This window comes from Bos indicus, chromosome 15 (assembly GCF_029378745.1).
Source record: "Bos indicus isolate NIAB-ARS_2022 breed Sahiwal x Tharparkar chromosome 15, NIAB-ARS_B.indTharparkar_mat_pri_1.0, whole genome shotgun sequence".
In the NCBI taxonomy this organism is placed as follows: domain Eukaryota; kingdom Metazoa; phylum Chordata; class Mammalia; order Artiodactyla; family Bovidae; genus Bos; species Bos indicus.
The window spans coordinates 77,031,725-77,057,492 of record NC_091774.1 but is presented as its reverse complement, the minus strand read 5'-3'; the positions used below and the strand labels follow the sequence as shown (position 1 = coordinate 77,057,492).

The window sequence follows — 25,768 nt, the reverse complement described above, 5'->3', positions numbered from 1 at the left end:
TTAGTTTCTAGGCAGGAATTGAACCTGGCCCAGACAGTGAAAAGTACTGAGTGCTAACCATTGGATTGCCAGGGAATTCCCAGAATGTAGCCTTTTGGATCAGTTTTTCTTTGATCAGTGCAGTGTAATTCCCTGGAGTGTCATCCAAGTTGCATGTATCAATAGTTTCTTTTTAATTGCTGGGTAGTATTCCCAGGTTTGGATATGCCTTAGTTTCGTTTAATGACTTGCCCACTGAATAACTTCTGAGTTTTTCCCCAGTTCTTGACTATTACAGATAAAGCTTCTATAAACATTTGTGTATAATTTTTTTGTGTGAATGTACATTCTCTGGATAAATGCCCAGGTGCAATTGCTGGGTCATACAGTATGTATTGCTTTAATAAATTTTTTTTAAAAGGAAGAAAATTAGAGGTAAAACAACTAGTTAAATGATTCCCTAACCCTACATTTCTTTCTTTTTTAATCTTGGCTGCACCAGGTCTTAATTGCGGCACACGGGCTCTGCAGTCGTCCTTTCGGGGTGTGAAGTCTTTAGCTGTGGCGTGCAGAGTCTTTAGTCGCAGCTTGTGGGCTCTAGTTCCCTGAGCACGGATCAAACCCCGGCCCCCTGCGTTGGGAGCGCGGAGCCTCAGCCACTGGACCACCAGGGTAGTCCCTCAAACCCTGCATTCTTGGTGCACATAATTTACTTACATCGATTGTTTGCTCTAGCATCAAGGCAGTAATAATCATAACACTGTAGTTTTCCTTGTCTCTTTCAACGGATGATCTGTGTGTATATTACAAATAATAATTAACACAGCCTACCAGGGGACAAGTAATGGTTAGCACTGGTGAGGTTAGCTCTGTTATAGATAGGGAGGTTAAGTTGTGGATCTTGTGGAATTAGGTTATAGCCCTGTGTTCTGACTTGGAGTTATTCAGATTTATTCCTTTTCTCTTTATCTCCTGAATTAACTCTCAGTCACATAGGTGTGAAGACATGAAAAAGGTTTTTGGGTTTTTTTTTTTTCTGTATCTGAGGTTTACTGCTTGTTCTGTAGAAGCAGTATAGCAGAGTGGTTAGAGCATCTACTTTGGCATCTGATTGAATTTGAGTCTCCCCTCCACATGGGCAGATCATTTAACCTTTCTAAGCCTCAGTTTTGTGGTTTGTCAGTGGGGATAATGACACTGTACTATCTTCATGGCGTCACTGTGAGAAGTAAACGAGATAATGTGCAGAAAGAGGCTTAGCTAGTACTGTCAGGTATGCTGCATTCAGCGAATGTTCCGTGAAAGTGTTGTTTTAAATATGTTATATTCTACCACTCGTCTTTAGCGGTCAGTGGATGATAAATATTGGCGGATAAATATTGGGATCTTACTGCCATGTGTGTAAAGGCCTTAAGTTGGCTGTAACTTTTGAGGTAAGAATGCTTCCTTTGAAGGCTATTTCAAATTTAGTCTTATATATGTAGTTATTTCGGAGAAGGCAATGGCACCCCACCCCAGTACTCTTGCCTGGAAAATCCCATGGATGGAGGAGCCTGGTGGGCTGCAGTCCATGGGGTCGCTAAGAGTCCAACACGACTGAGCGACTTCACTTTCACTTTTCACTTTCATGCGTTGGAGAAGGAAATGGCAACCCACTCCAATGTTCTTGCCTGGAGATTCCCAGGGACGGGGGAGCCTGGTGGGCTGCCATCTATGGGGTTGCACAGAGTCTGACACGGCTAAAGCGACTTAGCAGCAGCAGCAGCAGCACCATGTAGTTATTTAAAAATAGGAAGTGATGTTGGATTATATGGTAGTATTAATTTGAATGAAAGTATTTTAACGTTTCTCCTTATTCATATTTTCTCAGGCTCATAGTAATAGAAAAATAGAAATGATTCTGAATTCTTGATTTCCTCCCTTTAATCTGTCCCCTCTAAACAACATTACTTTTTATATATTCTTCCTGGCATTTATCAGTACTTGAAAGTGTCACTCTTTTATTGCATAAATAAAGAGCTCTTATAAGCTCCTTGAGGGCAGGAATGCTCTCATTGGCTCTAGGATCCTCAGTACCTAGAGTAGTGCTGAGCGCCTAGATATTCAGTAAACACTTGCTGGCTGGCTGTAACTGCTTTTGCATCTTTCTTGTCCCCCCTAAGTGTTTTTTGTTTGGAAATTTGGGGAAATGCAATCCAACTTCCAGTCAGAGCTTAAAACGACTAGTTTCTTAAAATCCAGTGCCTTATTTTGATTGGCTGAGGAATGTGATTGGTGAGGTAGAAGGGCATCTGGACCTTTTAGCATAAGAGCTCTGCGTTTAATAATTTGACTTCTCCTTTTCCTGAAGCCTTGAGGGAAATTTTTCCTTTCCCTGTTCTAGTCAGCCAAGAACCTGACCTGGGCTGACTCTAACACTGGAGAACACTGAACACAGTATCTGCTGAGCCAAGGACTGGGAGTCGAGCTCTGATACTATCTGAAGGAAAGCCTGAATTCAAATCCTGCTTTGCCTACTGACTCATCTTGCAAACCTAGATGAATTTCTTAACCTCTTCCAGGTTTAAATTTTCTTATTTGCCTGGTGAGTAATCCTATCTGTCTGGGCTTGTGAGGACACCTGATTTAGTGTCCTTAAAGCTTTTTTACAGTGCTGTCGCTATGGCTCCAGGGGTGTCCAGGAACGACTGGGAGCCGTGTGGTACTCCAGGGAGCAGAGCTGGACTCTCTTGTCCCCAAAGACTATGCAGAAAACAGAAAGACGTGATCCTTCGTGACTTGAAAGCAGCTCCACTTCAGCCTCCTAATGCTGTTTGTAGATGAGAGGTACGTTGTTGCCAAAGCTGTTAGGCCTGCGTGCCTGAAGCAGCTGGGGTCCCTTCTCGATTCTGCGGTTAAGCTGTTTTTGTCTCTGTGAAGTTTCTTCCATCAAAAGCTACTCTTTTTGTCTTTCTTTCTCTTACTTGCCAGTAGGAAGTCTCTTGCCACTTTTGTGCACTTAGCGGTAGCCTTCCTGGTCCTGTTGATGGCTTGTGACTCAAAAATTGAGCTTCAGTTTCTTCTCGGTTCAGTGATTTCTTCTGTATTCTTCCAAGAACCTGAAGGGGTTCTTATGGTTTCAGCTCACTCTTTGCCCCAGAAGAGTCTGCAGGTTAAAAACTTCTTTTCGTTTTTCTGAGGTGAGAATAAGGAAGATTGTCAGTCTCAAATTTGGGTCTTACAGCCTTCTGCTTCCAGTTTTGATCATATTTTGTTTTTGAGCATACTTTCCTGCAGACATTAGGTTACATCCTTGTGAGTTACTTTTGGAAGCTCTAGTCAGCAAAATCTGTAGCAGAAAAGCTGGTGTTTTTTCCCTCCCCTTTATTAAAATAACAATCACTCGAATTTATTTAGTTTCCTATCTTCAAAGCATTTTGAAAGTTGTCAGCTTCTTTGTGATATACCCTTAGTGGTCTGCCTTACACTGAGTTTATATATTTAAAAAGCTTGTTGGGGGCTGTGGATATAAGAAAAAGAGGTCACATTGCTTGCTTATCTCTTGGTAAATTTGGGCTGACAACCTTTGTACAGGTATTTGATTCACTGTAACCTCTTAGCCTAACTTTCTAAAAGCAGACCAGTTGTATTTTAGAGTGTTTGTAATTCTGTTTTTGTTTTTTTTTTTTTAAATTTTTTAATTATTATTATTTTTTTTTTATTTTACAATATTGTATTGGTTTTGCCATACATCAACATGCATCAGCCACAGGTGTACACGTGTTCCCCATCCTGAACACCCCTCCCACCTCCCTCCGCATACCATCTCTCTGGGTCATCCCAGTGCACCAGCCCCAAGCTTCCTGTATCCTGCATCGAACCTGGACTGGCAATTTGTTTCTTATATGATATTGTACATGTAATTCTGATGATTTTATACATGTAATTCTGAACATAAATGCTGTGCATGTCTGCAGTACAGGTGCAGGTTCTGTTAACATTAAAAAAAAATTATTTAGTTTGTTTGGCTGTGTTGGGTCTTGGTTGCAGCAAGCGGAATCTTTGTTGCGTCATGCATGATCTTTCATTTCGGTGGGCGGACTCTCTAGTTGAGGCAGGCGGGCTTAGTTGCTCCTTGGCATGTGGGATCTTAATTCTCTGACAAGGGATTGGACCCACGTCCCCTGCATTGCAAGGTGAATTCTTAACCACTGGATCACCAGAGAAGTCCTCCACTAGCATTTTATTAATATTTCTAGTCTTTGGCTGCTGCTTTGGCTTTGTATTAATTTTGATTGTATAGGTCTTGATTCTATCAAATTAGTTGCTTTTAGTATGTGAGGTGATTAATTAGAGGTAGGTACTCTCTGTTTCCGCTTCATAGCCAGTGTAGTTTCCTTTGCACTTTCAGGGCTGCGTGTGCCAGACTTCTTTGTGCAAAGTCCTGTTATTGTGTATTCTGGTTATTGTTGGTTCCTAACTTGCCTTTTACTTTGAAAAGTTGTAATCTTGCCTTGAGCTTTTTGTAACTCCTGAGATATTCCAGAGATATTATTCCTTAAGATAGGAAGAGAGGGTGTTACTACTTTCAGTTTTTATACGTGGAGTGTGATTTGTCCAAGATTATGTAACACGTCAGTGGTAGAAATCAGTCATAGAAGCTTCTTATCTCTTAGTCTTAGCTTTACCCATTAAATCACATCACTTTTATATCCAGCACTCTCAAGCTCAGAATATACAGTAGCCCATATTCCCAGCCCTGCTATGAGTCGGACGACTGAGCGACTTCGCTTTCACTTTTCACTTTCATGCATTGGTGAAGGAAATGGCAACCCACTCCAGTGTTCTTACCTGGAGAATCCCAGGGACCGGGGAGCCTGGTGGGCTGCCGTCTATGGGGTCGCACAGAATCGGACACAACTGAAGCAACTTAGCAGCAGCAGCAGCAGCTCTCAGAAAATCCACTGCTTCTGTATTTTGTTATGAATGTGCCCTGTTTCAAATATGAGTATAAAGAAGCATTGTTACATGAGTATAAAAATTACAAAAGACTCCTGTTCTCCCTGGGGTATACAGTTTTTAGGTTTGGGTCCCACCCTCTTTCCCCCCAGTTAGGAGTGGTGGGGATAGATCTGAGCTGTGCATACTCTGTTGCCTGGCTCTCTCCTGGTTCATGACACGTGCATGATAAAATGACTGGTTGAGATTAGATAATGGTACAAAGTTCTCTGGTTTTGGAGATATTTGACTTGTAGAAATTGAATTGATGACCTTGAACCATCAGCACCACCTATAACTGACCACATTTTTTTTTCACCGAGGTGTTGCTCTTTATGACAGTTTAGAGTTTGCTTTGGGGCTTCCCTCATAGCTGGATATAAATATACACACATTTCATTCTCTTCTGTACTAGGCACTGGGCTAAGTACTGGACTGGGATAGACATGTCCCAGAGTTTGTAGTCTAGTGAGGAAGAAAGAGCCCTAACAAGGAATTAGGTGCACTGGATATTAGGTAGGTAGTGTTTTAGTTATCTGTTGCTATGGAAAAACAACCTCAGTGGGTGTTTTTTCCAAAACTGGCAAGCATTTCTCCAAATCTCAGCAGCCACTGACTGGGTGTTCTACAGATTTAACTAGTTCTGACACACTCTACCTGGAGATAGCATCTGATCCCACAAGTTTAAGGGCTCAGTGCCACAGAACTGTACCACCTGGACTTCAGATGCTGATTGCAGGTCCAGGTTGTCACCTCTGCTTCTGATTGATGGCTTATAGGTGGGAGGTAACGCCCTGCTTGAGTTGGACTAATTTGATAGAGTGATTCACAGAACTCAGGCTTACACTTAGCAGTTTATTATAGAGGATTCAGATGAACAGCCAGATGAAGAGGTGCATAGGGTAAGATCTGGAAGGGTCTGAAACATAGGAGGTTCTGTCCTCATAGAACTGGGGTGTATCACCCTCCTGGCCTGTGAATGTGTTCACCAGTCTGGAAGGTCATCAAATCTTGTTCAGTAGTTTTTATAGTGCTTAATCTCCCCGCCCATCTAACCCCTCTCCCCTTTTTTTTCCCTCTAATCACTTGGTTTTTCTGGTGACCAGCCCCATCCTGAGGCTTTCTAGGGTACCACCCTAAGTCAACCTATAAGTTTAAAAGAAGCTCCTTATGAATGACAGAAGATTTCTCTCACTCAGGAAATTTCAAGGGTTTTAGGAAATCTGTGCCAAAAGACACAGAAAAAATGTGTATTTCTTATTATAAATCATAGTATCGCACCACTTCCAAATTTGTGGCTTAGGACGATCATGATTTGTTGCTTCTCACAACCCTGTGGTTTAGGAGTTTGGGCAGGGCTCGTCTGGTCGGCTCTTCTGCTCTGTGTCACATCTGTGGGGGTCGCTCACTCGTCTGTTTTCAGCTGGTGTCTGGGCTGGGTTAGACAGGACAACAGAGTTTCAACTCATTGGTCTCAAACCTTGATAGTCTTCAGTGTGGCCTCTCTCTAAGTAATGTCTTATCATCTAGGACCTCTCTATATGGCCTCTCTCTCCAGAGTGATGTCTTGAATTTCCTTGCAGCCTGGTGATTGGTTTCCAAGGGTGAAAGTGGATGTTGCCAGGCCTGGAATTGGCATATCATCACTTCTGCCACATTCTGTGGTCAACGCAAGTCACACGGTCAGCCCAGGTTCAGGGATATGTTCTTATTTCTCGCTGGGTAGGGCAGCATGAGAGCAGGGCAGAAGAAACTGATGGAGACTGTCCTTGGAGAGGCTCTGTCACAGGCAGGCAGACCAAGGTGTGGAGAATCCTAGCTCTGGCAGTGCAGGGAGGCCACTGGCACATGCATCTGTTTTGTGGATAAGAAAGGGCTCCTACGGGGGGCTCTGCATGCAGGCTCTGCGTTTCCTTTTGCCTGGTGTGTTGATGTCATACTTCATGTTGGATGAAGGGGTAATGCACAGACATGACAGAGTTTGTTCAGTCACATTCATTGTTGACTATGTTTTTTGAGATTTACGTTCTGTTCTGGTTGCCTTACAAAAGTAGATGTACTGTGGCATCGATCTCTATTTCCTGATAGGTAATTTTCTTACTTAGATGGAGTTGGTGGGTTTGTAGTGTAATTACATAGTAACTGAATTTCATGGTGTAGTTTTATTTGGTACTTTATCAAATTTATTTCTGGTTGAAGGTTTTAAAGTCCTCTTTTCTCCCAGAAATTATGTAAATAAATTGCTATAAAGGAAGGAGTGAGAATTTTTTCTTTTCATTTTTCTTCAGCATCATTTTTTTTTTCTCTTTTTTGGCTATACCCTGTAGCTTGTGAGATCTTAGTTCCCCAGCTGGGGATTGAACCTGTGCCCTTGGGAGTGAAAGTGAGGTCTAGTCTAACCACTAGAGCACTAGGGAATTCCCCTCAGCATGATTCTTCAATTTCTTGACCTTTGGGGAAATGAACATTAAAAATACAAAGCAGGCTGATTTCCAGTTGATATGGTAAGACAGTGAAACATTGCTGGAGGGCCTACTGTATGTGAGACTAGCATGTGAAGTAGGAGAGGCCTCAAGGGAGGTTTTGTGTCAGGCGGTAAGGAGTGTTCTGTAGTGATGAAGCGTGTAGACGAGCCAGACTGCCTGGGTTTGGATTCTGAACCCACCGCTGACCGTGTGACTTGTTCTCTTAGGGCCTCGTGTATCTGAGGATTATAAGTGAGTTACTTTTTATGTAAAATGTAAAATGCAGTGGGAATGAATAAGATGATGAAAGTGTTGTTATTGTCTTAACCACTCTCTTGAGATTTTCTTATTATTTTTTTAAAGGGGACAGTAGTAAGATATCTTTAATACAAAATGAGTTGGAGACCTTTGCAATGGACAGTCTCAATTTGCTTAGAATAATTTTCTTTATTTTGGCTGATTTTTATTTTTTTTTTAGAATTGCATACTTATTTATTCATTTATTTTTGGCTGCGCCACACAGCATGCGGGATCTTCCCTGACCAGGGATTGAACCAGGGATCAAACCAGCGTCCCCTGCATTGGGAACATAGAGTCTTAACCAGTGGGCCGCCAGGGAAGTCCCTGGCTGATTGTTTATAGGACTTTGTGGCCTTAAATATATTTTTCTTATTGCCATTCTGTAATTCTTCATTATAGAAAGAAGGTATTATTTGGTACAAGCACTGGAATTATATAATAGCAAGCACTTTTCATTTGGTAAGTCTTTTAATCCTAGTGGTAATCCTATCATATACATGCTGCGTTTTACAGATGATGAAACTGGAGTACAAGGAAGTTAAATAACTATTCCAAGAAACTGTCATGTACTGAGAAAATGGGCTTCCCTGGTGGCTCAGGGGCTTCCCTGGTGGCTCAGACGGTGAAGACTGCCTGCAATGCAGGAGACCCAGGTTCAGCCTCTGGGTCGGGAAGATTCCCCTGGAGAAGGGAATGGCTGCCCACTCCAGTGTTCTCGTCTGGAGAATCCCATGAACACAGGAGCCTGGCGAGCTACATACAGTCCATGGGGTCGCAGCGAGTCTGACACGACTCAGTGTTGAACACTTCACCGAGAAAGTGACAGAGCTGGGTTCAATTGGCCTGTCAGGACCCGTATATAAATCTACTACACTGTCTCTTATTTAGAAATTATGGATAAAAAGATTAAACATTGAAGTTTCTCTTTGTAGACTTAAGCCACAGTTAGCAGTTTGGTATATCCTAGGATCTCCTTTAGCAGTCTGCACACAGTTCAAGTAATAGTTGAAATTTTTATGTCTCCAGATATGTCTCCCTTCAGAATTTGTTACCTGTTTTACAGTACTAGATTTGTGATGCTTCGCCCCAGATTCCCTGCCCCACTCCCACACTCAGTCTACTCCAAGAGTCGGGCAGGAGCTGTGTAGAGGCAGGGATGGTTGCTGCTACGGTGCTTACATTTTGGACTTGGATCATATATGGCATCCTAAGAAGTGTCCTGAAATGCCCTGTAGAAAGTCCTATTGATGAAAACAAAACTGCTAGTTTTTGAAGTTTTTTAGAAAACCCTTTAGAAAAACCCTGTGTATTTCCACCCACATGGAGTTTCTAAAGAATACTTGGATACTTGTAGGCCTCTAATTAAAGGTCTGACGTTTGTAGTTAATTTTCCAGTTCTTGGGAGAACTTTACTTATGCAGGTGATCCTAGACTGAGTAAAGGATTTTTTTTTTTCCTTTTAAAGAGCTAACCTTGGGTTGAATCCTGATTTTTTTTTTGTTTTTTGCTATACATTGGCGTTACATGGCTGATTTGACTCTTAGACTTTGCCTACATGGGCACAGTGAAGTGGGGAGAGATGCAGTTACTCAAATAAATGAGGTCATTGGCCTGCATTCTCACAGTCCCTTCCAAGCCTAATAACTTTCTGATTCATACCCTTGGAATGCTATTGGTAGGGAAGATTTGGGGTGTGAATTATTGGCCAGGTTTTACAGATACAGCTCAAAGTCACTGAATCTATTTTAATTCACTTTTTATGTATAAGTAGCCCATATCTCATTTAATTATGTTTTGCCACACAAATAAATGCTTTTCCTTTAATTTGTTGTCTGGTAACAGCTCTGAAATGTTTTTTAAGCAGTCTGCTTCCGTTGGGAATCATGGCATCACAGGTCTCAGATTTTATTGATAGCTGGGCACACCGTTTGGTGAGGGAAACCATGGTGAACCCCAAAGAGGATTCAGTAATGACAGTAATAGCAGAGTTCTTAATGCTCCACCATGCTTTTCTTAGAGCCTCACAGCAACTTGATGAGACCAGTAGCATGATTCCTGTTTACAGAGGAGGCAGCCAAGTCTCAAAGAGCTTAAATAATTTGTCCAAAGTCATATTGCTAGAAGGGGGAGTGAAATTGCTAGCATAATAAGGTGATCAAATTGCAAGGGGAAGGGCTTCCCTGATTGCCCAGTGGTAAAGAATCCACCGGTGCAGGAGACACAAGTTCAATCCCTGGTCCAGGAAGAGCCCACAGGCTGCAGAGCTACTAAGCCTGCACACCACAACTGTTGAGCCTGTGCTCTGGAGCCCGGGAGCTGCAACTGCTGAGCCCACGTGCCGCCACAACTGAAGCCGGAGCACCCTAGAGCCAGTGCTCTGCAGCAGGAGAAACCACCGCAGTGGGGAGGCTGTGTGTTGCTACTAGAGAGTAGTCCCCGATTGCTGAGACTAGAAAAGCCCACACAGCACTGGCGACCCAGCACAGCCATACATAAATAATTTTTTTTTTTTTAATTGCAAGGGGAACCTATAAGTCTAACTTTAGTTTCCACTGGGTTGTGCATAATCTTAGTGACTTTTTTTTTTTGGCCGGGGGCAGGGGGGGCGCCATGCAATGTGGCATGTGGGATCTTAGTTCCCCACCCAGGGATCGAACTCATGCCCCCAGCATTGGAAATGGAATTGTAACCGCTGGACCACCAGAGGAGTCCCCTCTAGGTGATTTTTATAAGTGGTTGTTAAGTATAACCTTAACAACCTTTCAGGGTTTCCTCCCCATCTTTTTAGAGTTCTGGGTCGTGTTACAGGGGAAGTGGTTAGAGATGGGGTGGGTGGATCTTGGCGTTTGTGTTGCGTACGTACCCTAATCGTGTCCTGGTTGTACGTGGGCACGGCTTTCGGTGGTTGCGAACTGACTTGGGGGCCGGTGTAACGGTGTCACAAAGACTGTTCTTGGCATCTTTTGTCCCAGTCTAGCTTAAGGGACAGATCAGGAAACTTGTCTTTCTCCTTTTTAAAGAGAGGAATGAAAACCACACTTGACTGGGACTTCCTCAGCCACGGGCCCGCCCAGCTGCAGTTTGATTTAGCTTCTGTTCTTTATGGAGAACAAAGTAGAATTTCTTCTCATGCGGCTATTAGGAGTGTATCAGGAGAAGGCCCCTTATCCTTTTAAAGAAACAGAGCAAATATTTTTTTTCTGACAAAAGAGAGACTGTGAAGTTGCTTTAGTCCCTTCGACTTCTCGCCGTCCCTCAGACTTCTCTTCTTTGAACCGTTGGTGTGTTTAGGTCTCTGGGAAGTGGTAGATGGGCTCTGTGGTAATCCCGAGCTTTAGTTTTTGAGTTTTCTTGATAACTGGTATTTGTAGCAGCTCTTCCCTTGTCCTTCTGGTTCGTGTAGGAACTTAAGATTGCATCACAGTTTTCTGAATCACCGGTGTCTGTGACCTGTATTCTTCCTCTTGAGTTACATGAGGTCAGAAGGTCAGATTTTTTTTTTTTTTTTTTGAAATTGGATTGTTGCTGTTTTCACCACATATTATAAGATTATAAATGGTTTAAATACGTTTCTCTCAAAGTACTTTTAATGTTGCACCATAGGACAACACTGGGTTTTCCTGGTTGCTCAGATGGTAAAGAATCCGCCTGCAGTGCGGGAGACCTGGGTTCAATCCCTGGGTGGGGAACATGCCCTGGAGGAGGGCATGGCAACCCATTCCAGTATTCTTGCCTGGAGAATCCCCATGGACAGAGGAGCCTGGCAGGCTACAGTCCATGGGGTCGCGAAGAGTCGGCCACGACTGAGCGACTAAACACAGCACTGTTAGGAGCCCTCAGAACTCATTTCTGCTGAAGACCTCTAAATTAGGTAAAAGAATGATTGGCTGTAAGAAAAATTACAGGCTCAGTTGAGGATTAAAGTGAATGGATGGGAACTGTATTTCTGCCACCTTCCTGGTTAGTAATTATTCAGCTTTGTGGCAGTTTCACTTCCAGACTTTTGGTTTTGAACCCTGAGTTGTCAGTCACCAAGGAGACAATTTCCTTTGAGTTAGTTCGTCCTTAGCTTTTGCGGGAGGCTGGCTGGCACCGTGTTGGCACAGTCAGTGTGTGCATCCTTACATTTGTGTGCTGCTGGTGGGTGAGAACTGTGCTCCGAGGATACAGGCTGGAGTGTGTTCCTTAGTCACTCCTGACGAACTTTGTGCCATATGCAGCTAGGAACTCAGAGTTACATCTTTCTGTAGGCTCCTTCCGACTTTCTATTTTAATGTTCCAAAGAGAAATCTCATTTCGGCACAGGCAAATAAGTATTTTCCCTACTGTATTTGGATGTGTCTTATTGTGTACTTTTTAGATTGCAACCTTTCCTGAAATGTAAAGAGTTTATTATTGTTTGACTTTTTACAATAAGCAGTTATTACTTTTTAAATTTAAAAATCAACAGTGCCTTTTCTGATGATGAAGTCATCTATAATCCTACCACCCAAAGAGAACCATGGTTAATGCTTTTTATAATTTTTTGCATCATTATTCTTAAAGTTTTTTTAAAAAACAAAATTGAGATCACACTGTATATATAAATTTTATGTTTTGTCTTTATCATTTAACATTTTCTTCACATCATCAAATATTTTAAGAATAAAGTTTGAATAGGTAATTTAAAAAATGAAAATGACAAAAGGGGAACACTGAGAAGTCCAGCTTCCATCTTTGTCTCTGGTCCCCTTGTCCCTTCAGTCTCAAATAAATGCCCATTAGTTTCTCCTCTTTTTCAAAAGGTAGCCTTGCTATATATATTGTTCTGCTGCTTGCTTTTTCCCACTCTGAACAATGTATCTTGAAGATCTTTTGTTATCAATTCCCAGAGAATCTTCCTTATTATAGGTTAGTCATCTCGTCCTCTTTAGACGGGCACTTGGGTTGTCCCCAGTTTTTACTATTACAGATAATAAGTAGTAATTAAGGAAAAAATTAAGCATTTACTCTACTTCAGTTATTAAGGGAAAATTCTTTCCAAAAGAATGCCACTAATGTAGAAATAATGATGGAATTGGAAAATCAACATATTCCAGCCCCCAAATGAAATAATTTACGAAGGAATCATCAGTAACTGCTGAACTATGAAGCAAAAGGTTGACGAGGAACAGCATTTCACATGGTGCCAAACATTAGCCGCAGGTTGCTTACTGTAAAGGAGGAAACATACCTTTATAGAGCTCTGGCTGTTAAGACTCGATCAGGTGATCATGTTTTGCCAGACGATCGTGTAGCTTACCAGGTCTCACCAAGTGGAGCAGTTGAGAGCACGATGGGCTGCCTTGTGAGGGACGTAGGTAGCATCACCTGTGAAGCATCCTTTCCTGAGCCTCTCAACCTCGATCGAGTCAGTGTTTACAGGAGGTGTTAGGGGTAGAGAGGCAAGCTGAATGGCACTGCGGGGAAATAATCAGACGTAACTGAGATGTAACAGTCAGCTGCAAGTCAACAAGTCACCTGTCTGGTCTTTTTAGGAAGCTTGTGTTGTAAACAAACAAACCATAGACAAAACCAACCAGAATAAAACTTGGAGGCCATTCTAGAATAAAAGAGGCTAAAGAGACATCATCCAGATTCATTTCTTGAGCCTTGATTGGGTTCTGGATTTTTTTTTTTTTTTTTAAACCACTATTAAAGACACCTTTGGGAGTATTTTTTGGTGTATTAAAGCACAAATGATAATGGTGGCAATAGTGTAGTTATGAAGCTAAATGTCCTCATTCGTAGGAAATGCACAGTGAGGTCTATAGGGTTAGGCTGTCCCCATGCCTGCTGCAGTGGTTCACAGGAAAATTAAAAGGGACCCTTCTATATCTCTATCCATGGAGACAGAGGAGGCAAATTTGACAATATATTAACAGTTCTTGAGTCTTAAGTAATGAGCAGTATGTGTTTATTCTACTGTGTTCTCAACTTTTCTATTTGAATTTTTTCATAGCAGAGTTGAAGAAACAGTGCCGCAATGAATAACAATTATATATGTATTTTCAGATTTCTTTAATTTTCACGTGTGTTTGTTTTGCTGCTAGTTGACATTTTAGTGGAATTTGTGTTTATTTTGTGACAGTTTTATACCGTTAAGGCTTGCAGTGGATGATTAAAAAGGAAATAAAAATTTTTCTTCTTCTTCCTCCTCTATCCTCTATTCTGGAACTTGAGTGGAGATGAGAAAAAGAGAATGAGAAAGGTACCTCAAAGTAGTTCTGTGCTCTTGCTTTTAGGCAGGAGATAGAACTGAAGCTAGTACATAAGAACCATACCTCAAGTAATACCTTTTGAAATCAGTAACCCATCCTTTGCCTTGGAGGCTGCCCAAGTGATCAGAGGGGTCCTAGCAGTTAGGCAGGCAGCGCGGCACAGAGCTGGGAGTGCAAATACTGTGTTGTGATTTGTCTTGTTTTTGACACGGTTTTAGCCCTTTTGTTTAGTAGTAAAAGCTCTTGATTGCCTGATAAAAAGAATTAACTCCTTTTGACAGTGGTCTGTTTTTGAAGTTCTGTTTTTCCCCTTGGCTGCACTGGGTCTTAGTTGTGGCATATGGGATCTAGTTCACCAACAGAGATCAGACCCGAGCCTGCGCTGGGAGTCAGGAGTCTTAGCCATGGACCACCAGAGAAGTCCCTTTCTGTTTCTTAGATACAAGGCTGAGCTATGGAGGATGGAAGAGGAATTTAAGGGTGAAATATTCTTGGACGAAAAGTTACGGAAGAAGCGGCTTTTCTGAGAAGGTGTCATTACACATGAAGAGAATAGTACTTTCGTCTCTAAACTAGAGTCGTATTTGAGGTGGGAACTTCCTCTGATTGCAGGATAGATGCTCTTTGACATTAAATGTCTTACCTTAGATTTCCATGAAGACAACTTACAAGGATCTGAATGGCCTCAGTTTAGCTGCTTCGGCGTGTGGAGCTGTTGCTCGCTCCTCCTCTTCCCGTGCCCGGTGTGAGAGTGCTTACTGAGCGCCATGAAGGTTGTTCCAGAGAAGAATGCCGTCCGCATTCTCTGGGGGAGAGAACGGGGCACTCGGACATTTGGAGCTCAGCGACTTCTGCAGGAGCTGGTTGAAGATAAAACCCGGTGTATGAAATGGGAGGGCAAGGTAAGAACACTGGTTACTTTTCACATAGGATTTGTAGGGATGACAGTAGAATGAGGCCTTAGAGTGAGTTAATGACGCAGAGCTGGCACACAGTTTATTTTGTGTAGCAGAACTGATATATCTAACTTAGGTTTTTTGTTGTTTTGGGGTGTTGTGTTTTTGTGTTTACAAATACGGATGGGCTAGAAATATCTTTTTCCTTTGCAGCTAGATTTCCTGAAGGTAATTTAGATTTATCTCTCTCAATTTGTAGCTTGATCGTTGTCTCCAGTTTTTCAGCTTATACTGTAAAATCTCTGTAGAATGGTGTTTTGAGATAGAGTGAGCCATAGTTTATAAGTAATGTGTTTTAACTTTTGTTTGTTTTATTTCTCAGAGAGTAGAACTGCCGGATAGTCCACGCTCCACCTTTTTATTGGCCTTCAGCCCAGACAGGTACCTAGTTCTTACCTAAGCTTTACCTGAGACTTGCGGTAGCGTTGGTTTCTGTGTATTTTGCTGAGCTTCATGCAAGTGAAATCCCTGAAGACTCTTTGAGTCACTGTATGAACAGAACTTTGCCAGTGTTATCAGAAAGGGGGGAAATAGATGACCAGTGCTAGCCATTAAAATAATGGGAATAAACAAAGGAACCTGTGAAACGTCGAGGATCAAAACTTGGAAAGATTCTCAATCCTTTGCCTGTGTGATATAGGCCACTAATAGCATAATAATTTTCCCTGCTGGAAAAAGTATTCTTTTGAAGGGGTTATGTGTCGTTTAGGGACAGAATGGAGAAGCCAAAAGCTTTTAAAGATGAGAATGTTTCTGTTGTTAGGAAAGCCCAAGGTGTTGTTTTCCCTGTGGGGATGGGGAATGAGTATCAGTTTCCCTCCCGCGTTCTCTACATTGGCTTCCTCCTCCTTGATTCCCTAGGACTCTCTTGGCTTCCACTCACGTAAACCATAACATCTATATCACGGAAGTGAAGACGGGCAAGTGTGTTCACTCTCTGATTGGACACCGCCGCACGCCGTGGTGTGTCACGTTTCATCCCACCATCTCAGGCCTCATCGCTTCTGGCTGCCTAGATGGGGAGGTTCGGATCTGGGATTTACACGTAAGCGTTTCCTTTTCTTTGGTACTCTAGATGCAGAGGCTTATTTACCCTTGCATTCTTGACTCTGAAGGAGAGACTGGCCATGTTCCAGGACCGTCCCTGGGTACTTAATAGTTACTGTTCACTTACTGAGAGGGAGTCGAGCCCACAGTGCTCCATTTCAAGATGAACACCCTGTAACTGTCTGCCCATGGTGACAAGGCACCAGACGTGCTGAGACGTCTTCAGGGTGGATTTCTCTTTTCTTAGATCAAGGATTGTACTGTTTTTCTGATCACGATCGTCAAAGCAGTGTGCTCCTTGTCCTGGAGACTGGCTAGTGGGCTGTTGTGTACCGTGGTATGCACCAAAGCTTGAGTCTTCACGGACTATAGAAACAGGTGCTCATTGCTTATACATTGTAGATAACAGAACTGAATTGACAGTAATGTTTTTCTAGTAAATTTGGTGACACTGCCAGATCACTGGTTTTGTATCTGGTTTTCAGAAGACATATTTAAAGTAGGCCCTACAAGTAGTCATTTTACTCGACCTGGACCCTTTTTTTGAAATTGACTTATTTCGCTGGCAGCTTGTAACTTGAGAATGCCTTGGATTTGTTCATTCACAGGGTGGCAGTGAGAGCTGGTTCACAGATAGCAACAATGCCATTGCCTCCCTGGCTTTCCACCCCACGGCTCAGCTTCTGCTGATTGCCACTGCCAGCGAGATCCACTTCTGGGACTGGAGTCGCCGGGAACCCTTTGCCGTGGTGAAGACAGCTAGCGAGATGGAACGGGTCCGGTGAGCAGTCTGGGCACCAGCAGTGTCTGGCATAGGATTAACACGTGGAGAACATTTAAGGGTGCTTTCGCCCCAAGAGATAGATTGTTATCTCTGTATTATCCCAGCTCAGGGCAGGGGTGTTATCCCTGTGGCTCTTCATACTTTTTAAACTGTTGGCCAGTCAGCTGGGAAGCAGTGCATGTTGTTCATTTCAGCTGTTCCTTATTGGCCTCATCTTCAGGTCTTTGTAGATGAAGGCCTTTAGAATCTTTTTTAGGTTCAAAGCTATCTGGTTTGGGATAAAGGCTTTTTTTTGTTTGTTTTGAACCTTAAAAGGTGTTCAGGTGGTGGGGAGCTTGGTGGGTAAATTGCTCACCCCTGGTTTTCTGTTAGTCACAATGGAAAGTGGAGATGTAGAGAGATATCAAGTCTGCTAATACTGCCATACGTGGCCTTCAAAGTCAGCGCACATACTGCCTGAACCGAAGCCGAGGCTCTGTTTCCCTTTGGGCCTCTTGGTGTTGCCATTGGATCTTCACTAATTTTCTAGCCTCAGGTGGGTTGCTTGACACCGGGACTGTTCCTTGTCACCAGCCCTCATGCTTCTCGCCAGTGTAGCAGCTGTGTGAGGGGAGGCGCGAACCTGTGGCAGAGTATGGAAGCGTCCTCTGCTTTACCATTATGATGGGCTCTTGGCCGTGAGCGGCTGTGTGCTTAATGTAGCTGCTTCCTGAGATGGAAGCCCAGGGGTGTTCTTGAAATTATTTTTTGTGAAATGTATTCCCTTATTCTGGCAGGTGTGAGGATGCAACAGGAAGGAGTGAGCTTTAGTATTTTAATCGGTTTTGAAAGTTTTGGAAGTCTCTAGCATTAGGTGGATGCCTGGGTAAATCCCACAGTTGTCAGTAACGATCACTAGAAATTTTCTGCCGGGTTTCCTTTCCTCAGTTAACAGAATTTCTCTCTCCATGTCTCTGTCCGTTTCTTCTGTGTTTTCAGTCTGGTGAGATTTGATCCTCTTGGACACTACTTACTCACAGCAATTGTTAACCCCTCTAATCAGCAGGTAAGTTAGTCAGCAGGTCCAGCTCCATCTAAACTGTGGGTTGTTTGCTGAAGTAGTGCTCGGATTCTGATGGTATTGGACTTTAATTTTCAACGTCTGAGTGTTTCTTTCCAGTCAAGATTTAAAACTAGCCGCAGACCATATTCAAAGTTAGAACTGTAGGTCTTGACAGGGGAGTCCATTCCGAAACCCCCGAGTGATAGTCCCAGTAGAAGTAACCAGACTGCGTCGGATAACTTGTTGTTCGGGTGCCTTTGGCTGGTTGACGTCTTGCTTCCCCTCACAGCCTCCGTGTCATGGAAATGCCTATTGTAAGAGAATTGGGTTGCCAGCTGAACTCGTTGAGAAATGTTGCTAGTTGCAAGTGAATGATTTGATACCATATGATGATTCCGAATCTGGACCCCGTTAGTTCTCAGTGCTTCAAGGGTGGCATTGTTGCCTCTCTAGAATGTGTGTTGTCCTTGGATGATTATCAGTAATTTCTCTGGATTTACCTGGAAGTTCTACCTAACTGCCTGGTTCTGCCCCTGCCCCACCTTGGTCCATGTTGCAGGGTGATGACGAACCAGAGATCCCCGTAGACGGAGCAGAACTGTCGCACTACCGTCAGCGGGCCCTCCTGCAGTCACAGCCCGTGCGCCGGACGCCTCTCCTCCACAATTTCCTGCACATGCTGTCCTCCCGCTCCTCTTGCATCCAGGTGGGAGAGCAAAGCACAGTGCAAGATCCTGCCACCCCCTCACCCCCACCGCCTCCCCCTCAGCCCTCCACGGAGCGCCCCAGGACTTCCGCTTACATCCGGCTCCGACAGCGGGTCAGTTACCCCACAGCCGAGTGCTGCCAGCACCTTGGGATCCTGTGCCTTTGCAGCCGCTGCTCGGGCACTCGAGTTCCTTCCCTCTTGCCACACCAGGACAGTGTCCCCCCTGCTTCTGCCAGGGCTACTACCCCTTCCTTTTCTTTTGTGCAGACCGAGCCCTTCCACCCCCCGGAGCAGGCCTCGTCAGCGCCGCACGACCCGGGCCTCCTGAGCCGGCCGTCTGCCTTCAGTACGGTCCAGAGCAGCACCGCCGGCAACACGCTCCGCAACCTCAGCCTGGGTCCCCCGCGGCGCTCCCTGGGAGGCCCTCTGTCTGGCCACCCTTCCAGGTACCACCGGGACATAGCCTCCGGGCTGACGGGATCTGAGTGGACCCGGACAGTGCTCAGTCTGAACTCTCGCTCCGAGGCAGAGTCCATGCCCCCGCCCAGGACCAGCGCCTCTTCGGTGAGTCTACTCTCTGTGCTGCGACAGCAGGAAGGTGGCTCTCAAGCCTCTGTGTACACTTCAGCCACAGAAGGGAGGGGTTTTCCAGCCTCGGGGTTGGCAGCTGAGTCAGATGGAGGGAACGGCTCCAGCCAAAACAACTCGGGCAGCATCCGCCACGAGCTTCAGTGTGACCTGAGACGCTTCTTTCTGGAGTATGACCGGCTTCAGGAGCTGGACCAGAGCCTCAGCGGGGAGGCCCCCCAGGCCCAGCAGGCCCAGGAAATGCTCAACAATAACCTTGAATCCGAACGGCCAGGGCCGTCCCACCAGCCCACCCCGCACAGCAGCGAGAACAACTCCAACCTGTCCCGTGGCCACTTGAACCGCTGCCGCGCTTGCCACAATCTGCTGACCTTCAACAACGACACTCTGCGCTGGGAAAGAAGCACACCTAACTACTCCTCTGGCGAGGCCAGCGCCTCCTGGCAGGTCCCCGGCACCTTTGAGGGCATGGCCGCGAGTGGCAGCCAGCTGCCCCCTCTCGAGCGGACTGAGGGCCAGACGGCCAGCTCCAGCAGGCTGGAGTTGGGCAACTCTGCCAGCCCACAGGAGGAGAGGACTGTGGGGGTGGCCTTCAACCAGGAGACGGGCCACTGGGAACGCATTTACACCCAGGCCAGCCGATCTGGAACTGTGTCACAGGAGGCCTTACATCAGGATCTGCCGGAGGAGAGCTCTGAGGAGGATTCTCTCAGGAGGTAAGCAGAGGCCTCCCGGTCTCCTCCCACGCCCCTTTTTCTCCTGGTGCCTCTTCTTCAGCCCTGTGGGTCTCGGTGGCTGCATCTGGAGTGTCTGGGACCCACGCATCTGGTTCTGATCTCCTGAGCTTCCATTGCGTCTTCGTGGAAAAGCTTGCTGTGGTGGCAGAGAGAGGATAAGGCCTGGCAGCCTGAGTCCAGCGACACTGCTCTCTTATGTGACTCTGGCTCGGCTCACGTGACGTGTAGCCTTAAAGGAGAGTTGTGGGTGAGCTTAGAGAGGCGTGAGGAGGTAGAACCATGAACTTCCTCCACTCTGCTTTTTGGCCTCCTAAAAGGATTGTCTGTGCAGGGCTGGTTATCGTTAAACAACACAATATCCCAGAGAGGCTAGAGGGAAAAAAATTTCTGATAGTAGAAGAGAGCTGTACTTGGGACAGATTAGTGTATTGGGTCTTTGTATTGCTTTGGACAATTTCTTAAACCTCATCTTTTGGAACATTGCAACTTGACAAAAGGAGAATAAAAGAGTGTATAGATATATATTGAGGACTATTTTTTTCCTGTAGCTATATATATATATGTTTTGGACAGTAAGTTACTTAAGATTTTTTGAGTAGATCTTCCAGAGGGACATCACCTGCAGATGGGGAAGAAGAGATTCATAGAAGGAAGGCCTCTCCATACTCGGCTCGGCATCCCAGGCAGCTCTTTCATGGAAGACACAGCGTGGGTGTAGTTGATCGCCCACCTCGTGTTCCGTATATGGCTGCGTGCGCATCTATCTTGATTTATTAGGGACTTCTTTCTGTAATTCTGTAAAGGTCAGATCTAGCGTAATCACCGACTCCCAGAATATGCCTGTTGGATTCAAGCAGCATATTTCTCTGCATTGCATCCTCTGTTGAAGCAACTGAAATTTCTCTGACATAAGCTTCTAACAAGGGTGGGAATATGGATTGTGCACATCATGTACTTGTTATTTTGGGAGGATGCTTTAGAGAGTTGCCCAGTTAATAAGTCTTGTTGAATTACATTTTTTTTCCCCAGCACTGTGCTGGGCACTGTCAGGAATACAAAAGAAGCTCAATACCTGGTCTTTGCCCACTGGCAGTATAGAGTGTTGTTGTAGAGGCAAGACTTATTTACATGTAATTATATAAAAAATGTAAATGAGCCAAATGCTCCATTGTGTGGTACTGAGACTCAGTGTAGTCTAATTTCAGAGAAAGGGAAGTATCATCAAAGAAGGCGTTGCGAAATCAAGCCTTGAAAGAAGGGTAGGATCTGGAAAGGGAAAGACCTTTTTTATTTTAGGGGAATAGCACCTAAATAAATAGCCTCCTGAGGAAGGGAAGAGTGTGGTGAATTCTAGATAAAAGCGGTTACTTAAGGGCAGTTACTGTCTGAGAACACAGAGAGACTTGGTCATGATAGGAAAGATAGATGAAATGATTGATACTGTGCCCGTATGGTTGAGGCCAGTTCTGGATTAATATCTCCTACATTGCCGTCTTTGTAATATTTTGCTTTGTGTAATGACCCCTGTCAGGAGCCGGAGACTCTGTTCTTCCTTTTTGTCAAGAGGTAAGATGGAGAAGGAAACGTCAACCCACTCCAGTGTTCTTGCCTAGAAAATCCCATGAACAGGGGAGCCTGGTGGGCTGCAGTCCACGGGGTTGCAGAGTCAGGCATGACTGAGCTTCTGAGCACACGAGATGGTAGCAAGCATAGTACCCAACATGCATCAGCATTCAGGAAGTGTGTTTAAAGGCAACCAGAAAGGACTGTCTTCAGTTACTGCTCTGAAAGTCTACGAGGACCTGGTGCTCTGGCACCAGTGGGCTTGTGGTTAGCCTTTGTTCATTCTGTTCTAGCAGAACAACTCTTCATGTGTTGCTGTGCTGAGAAATACCTGAGTCATTTAAAACAAACTCTACTGTTTGATAATAATTAGAGATACCAATAACTGAGAGCCTACTCCTGTGTTCTAGCTTTGCATTGTTTCTAATTTCTAGAGTAACTCTGTGCAAAGCAGGTATTAAATTTCCCATCTTTAAGTTGAGGAAGGAGAGGCTCAGAGAAGTCAAGTTTCTTGTTAAAGGTCACACAGTAGGTTGCTGAATGGGAATTTGAACTCTGGTGTGCGTAAAAAAGATTTTTCCAAGCTGCTGTCTATGGTGTATTTCTTAAAGTGATGATATATTTTTAGGTGAACCATTTTTGTTTTCTTTCTTTTAATTTTTTGATTATAGAAATCTTCAAACATAAAAATAGAGAACATAAAAATAGAGCTCCCATAATATGCTTATCACCTGACTCCAGAAATTTTCAACACTTTTGTCTGTACTCCCTACCCTTCCTTTCCATCCAGTCATCACATAATTTTGTTTGAAAATACTCCAATGTGTTTCTAGAGCAGTGCTGTCTAATAAAATGTTCTGTATCTGTGCCATCTAGGATAGTATCTACCAACCACATATGGCTGTTGAGCTTTTGAAATGTGACAAGTGTAATCTGAGGAACTACATAGGTAACCACATGTGACTAAAATATTAATAGTTACTTCTTAATAATGTATGCCATTTAAAACCCTGAAACTATTATTAAGGATCTGTCAAAATTTTTTGTAGACAAGAGGTAGTATGTATTTGTGGTTTAAATAAAAAGAGTTCAAGTATTTAGAAAATGTATGTTGCAGAAGATGAAACCCCTTGTCATCTTGCTGTAAATAATTATATATATGCTTTTTAGATTCAAAATACACAGATGCATGGTTCTCGTTGTACAATAATGTATTAATACGGTGGTTGGATACATTATTTATGGAGTTGCTTCTTTTCAGATGAGCTTGAATGAGATGAGGTGTGTACCATGAAGGTTGACAGCCTCCTCAAAAATGAGGTATATTATAAAATATTTTAAGTGCACACCCATTAGAGAAGGGCCACCACTTCCTCATAAACTGAGAGCTTGCATTTTGGTGTAAATGAAGCGGCAGCTCCTCCTCCTCCCGGGGGTCCCACGCTCTCTGGCTGTCAAGTGGCCCTTGCTGGAGTTTCCCCAGCAGGTGTCACTGTTGGGCTGTTGCTGCCGCTGGGCTGGCAGGGACGAGGGTGTAATTGCTGTGTGTGCACGTCTGCTTGAAGGGAGGGGGTTTCTTCTTAAGCTTTATAGTAGGAGATAGTCTAAGGAGGCATGTTTTGATCCTTGCCTCTGCTGATACAATCTATAGTGTTTTCAGATAGTGAGAATATGAAGCAAAAAGGTGTGTATTTCAGTATAGCTCTGTGTTACTTAACAGTGATAACCAGCTCACAGTTTATCTCCTTTTGCCTGTGGGCAGTGGAAAGCAACTGTTTATATAGTCTTGACTCCAGATTACAATTTATAACTTGGATGGCAGGCCCTTTGCTTCACCACGAGAAGCTTCTTTTGGGGTCTGATTGCCTTTGAGCTAGCAGGAGAAAATGAGGGTACTCTGGCTCCTGGCAGCAGGAGTCCCTATGGCCCTGAAAGGCTGCTATTAAGGAAAAGAGAAAATTATTTTAAATGGCATCTTAAAACTGGAGACAGTGTAGAGTTTATGTTGCTCAGCCTCTGTCTCTCTCTCTCTTTTTCTAATTGATGAGGAAACTTAGATACAGCGAGGGGAAGTGGCTTACAGAGGTGCCTGTAGCAAACATGGGAGTCAGAACTCCTGGGTCCTAAAAAGGGCACTCTTTCCTCCTCTTCGTTTGAAATGAATGCTTTAACCGTCAGTTTTCTCTGTGAAAACCTCTGAAGCTCCTGTAGATCATTGCCTGAGGGGCTCTTCAGTGGACTTTTCTTTGTAAGAAACTGGAACTCCGATAGCTCATTTGTGATTATTGTCACTGGGTAAATGTAATCAACGTGATGTTTAATAGGGCCACGGGAGAAACACTGTTTTAGTTATTTGCCACAGAACTGCGTTAATTAGTTCTTTTATTTATTTAAAAATACATATTTTTTATTTATTTAAAAATATTTTTAGTTGTATTTATCTGGCTGTGCCGGGCCTTAGCTGCCGCACTGGGCGTCTTCAGTCTGGGATCTTTAGTTGTGGTATGCAAACGCTTAGTGGCAGCACACGGGATCTAGTCTCTTGAGCAGGAATTGGACCCAGGCCCCAGCTGCATTGGGGGTCCTGCATTAGCCGCTGGACCACAAAGAAGTCCCTTTTTCTCTATATATAATTTTATTTATCTATCTTTGGCGGCACGGGTCTCGTTGCTGTGCGGGCTTCGTCTAGCTGTGGCGAGCAGGGGCTGCTCTCGTAGCAGCGCACAGGCTTTTCATTGCAGTGGCTCCTTTAGTTCAGAGCTTGGGCCCTTGGTGCTTGGGCTTTAGTAGTCGCGGCTCCTGGGCTCTAGAAAACAGGTTCAGTGGTTGTGGCTTACGGGCTCAGTTGCTCCATAGCATCTGGGATCCTCTCAGATCAGGGATTGAACCCATGTCTCCTGCATTGGCAGGAGAATTCTTTACCGCTGAGCCACCAGGAAGACCCCAATTTTTTTTTTTGGCTGCACAGCATGTGGGATCTTAGTTCCCTGACCAGGGATCAAACTGCATCCATTGCATTGGAAGTAGGAGTTGTAACCACTCAGCTGCCAGGAAGTCCTCATTATTCCTTTTAAAGTGATTCCGTTAGGGAAGTTCACTTTTAAAATCTCAACAACTGGGGAATCAAATTTGGGCTAAATCTTCCCTAGCTGAAATTACTGCATTTTTTTCTCCAGAAAGGTAACAAGGCCTTTTGTTGTTCAGTTTCTCAGTCGTGTCCAACTTTTTGCAGCCCCCATGGACTGCAGCATGCCAGGCTTCCCTGTCCTTCACTATCTCCCAGAGTTTGCTCACACTCATATCCATTGAATCAGTGATGTCTTGGGTTTGAAATATTTACTATAAAATTTTGTGTGTTCTGAGAACAGATAGATGTCTTTTGATCTGTACTTTTCCCATATGATAGATGAAGACTCGGGGGAGACATTCTTGGTTATAAGCTTAGAATTTGACCCGGACCCTAGAAGGTTAGAATTGAAAGTCTTCATTAGATTTCTGTGTTGTTGTTGCTGCTGTTGTTGTTTTAAGACTTTTGTGAGGGGATTGCTTTGTTGGAGCAGCCTGAAACCTCTTGAGGCTTCATGAGCCAACAGCGTGCTTAACCCCTTAGTTTCTCAGCGCTAGTCACATGGAGATTCTCCTGGAGCTGCAGCAGAATGTCATTGATGGAGGGAGATACATGAATGGCTATGTTCGTGGGGCTAGTCCTGGGTCCACAAGAGGCAGGAGGCAGACAAGAAATTAGGAAAATACCAGGCTTCTCAGTGTGATTGTAACATCTGCAGGGGTTCACCTCAAGTAGTTCTGTGCCACTGACCTGAGTCTACAGGGTTTCATATATCTAAAATCAAGAGTCGGACACAACTTGGCAACTGAACACAACAGACTCAGCTTATTCAGAACCTAGCCCAGAGGCCTCTTTTCCTTTGGGAAACCTTCTCTGACTGCCCCAGATTATCACTTTCTCCTCTTTGCTGTTTGTGTCCGGACATAGAACCTTCCTTGTAGTGTCATGGCCATGACAGAGAACCATGACAGCGAGCTCCCTAAAGGCAGTGATTGTGCCTTATCCCTTACTGTACCTAGATAGTATCTGGCACACAGTAGGTGCTCAATAAATTGAATTCACGTTGTTGAATTGAAGTTATATCCTCTGTGATACAGTATGCAGTGTATATCCTTTTTGGCTTTCTTAGTTAAAGGAGAAAAAAAAAATCGTATCACATCCTTAGTCTCCTGGAGAGTCATCGGCTCAGTGAGTGCTTGTTGAATAAACCAAGTGGCGTGACCAGAGTTGTACATGGTAAAGACACTGTCTATAACTTGAGCTCGGGTGACCTGGAGTTTGTTCTCTGCTGTTGCACCCCTGAGCCGTGTCCCTA

The 25,768-nt window shown here is 44.1% G+C and overlaps 1 protein-coding gene across 10 annotated transcripts in view; it reads left to right on the top strand.

The window, feature by feature from the left end:
- AMBRA1 (autophagy and beclin 1 regulator 1) overlaps positions 1 to 25,768 on the top strand; it is a 172,747-nt gene that overhangs the window by 16,886 nt on the left and 130,093 nt on the right. For 4 of the 10 annotated variants that reach the window (XM_019975040.2, XM_019975039.2, XM_070767645.1 and 1 more), the window contains exons 2-7: positions 14,609 to 14,862; positions 15,239 to 15,297; positions 15,778 to 15,961; positions 16,572 to 16,744; positions 17,726 to 17,792; positions 18,349 to 19,802. In XM_019975040.2, the coding sequence (XP_019830599.2) occupies positions 14,728 to 14,862; positions 15,239 to 15,297; positions 15,778 to 15,961; positions 16,572 to 16,744; positions 17,726 to 17,792; positions 18,349 to 19,802 (2,072 nt within the window). In that variant the 5' untranslated portion in view covers positions 14,609 to 14,727. Of the gene's footprint in view, positions 1 to 2,650; positions 2,806 to 14,608; positions 14,863 to 15,238; positions 15,298 to 15,777; positions 15,962 to 16,571; positions 16,745 to 17,725; positions 17,793 to 18,348; positions 19,803 to 25,768 lie in introns of all 10 variants that reach the window. The other 6 variants (XM_070767646.1, XM_019975042.2, XM_019975041.2 and 3 more) reach the window with 4 other exon arrangements.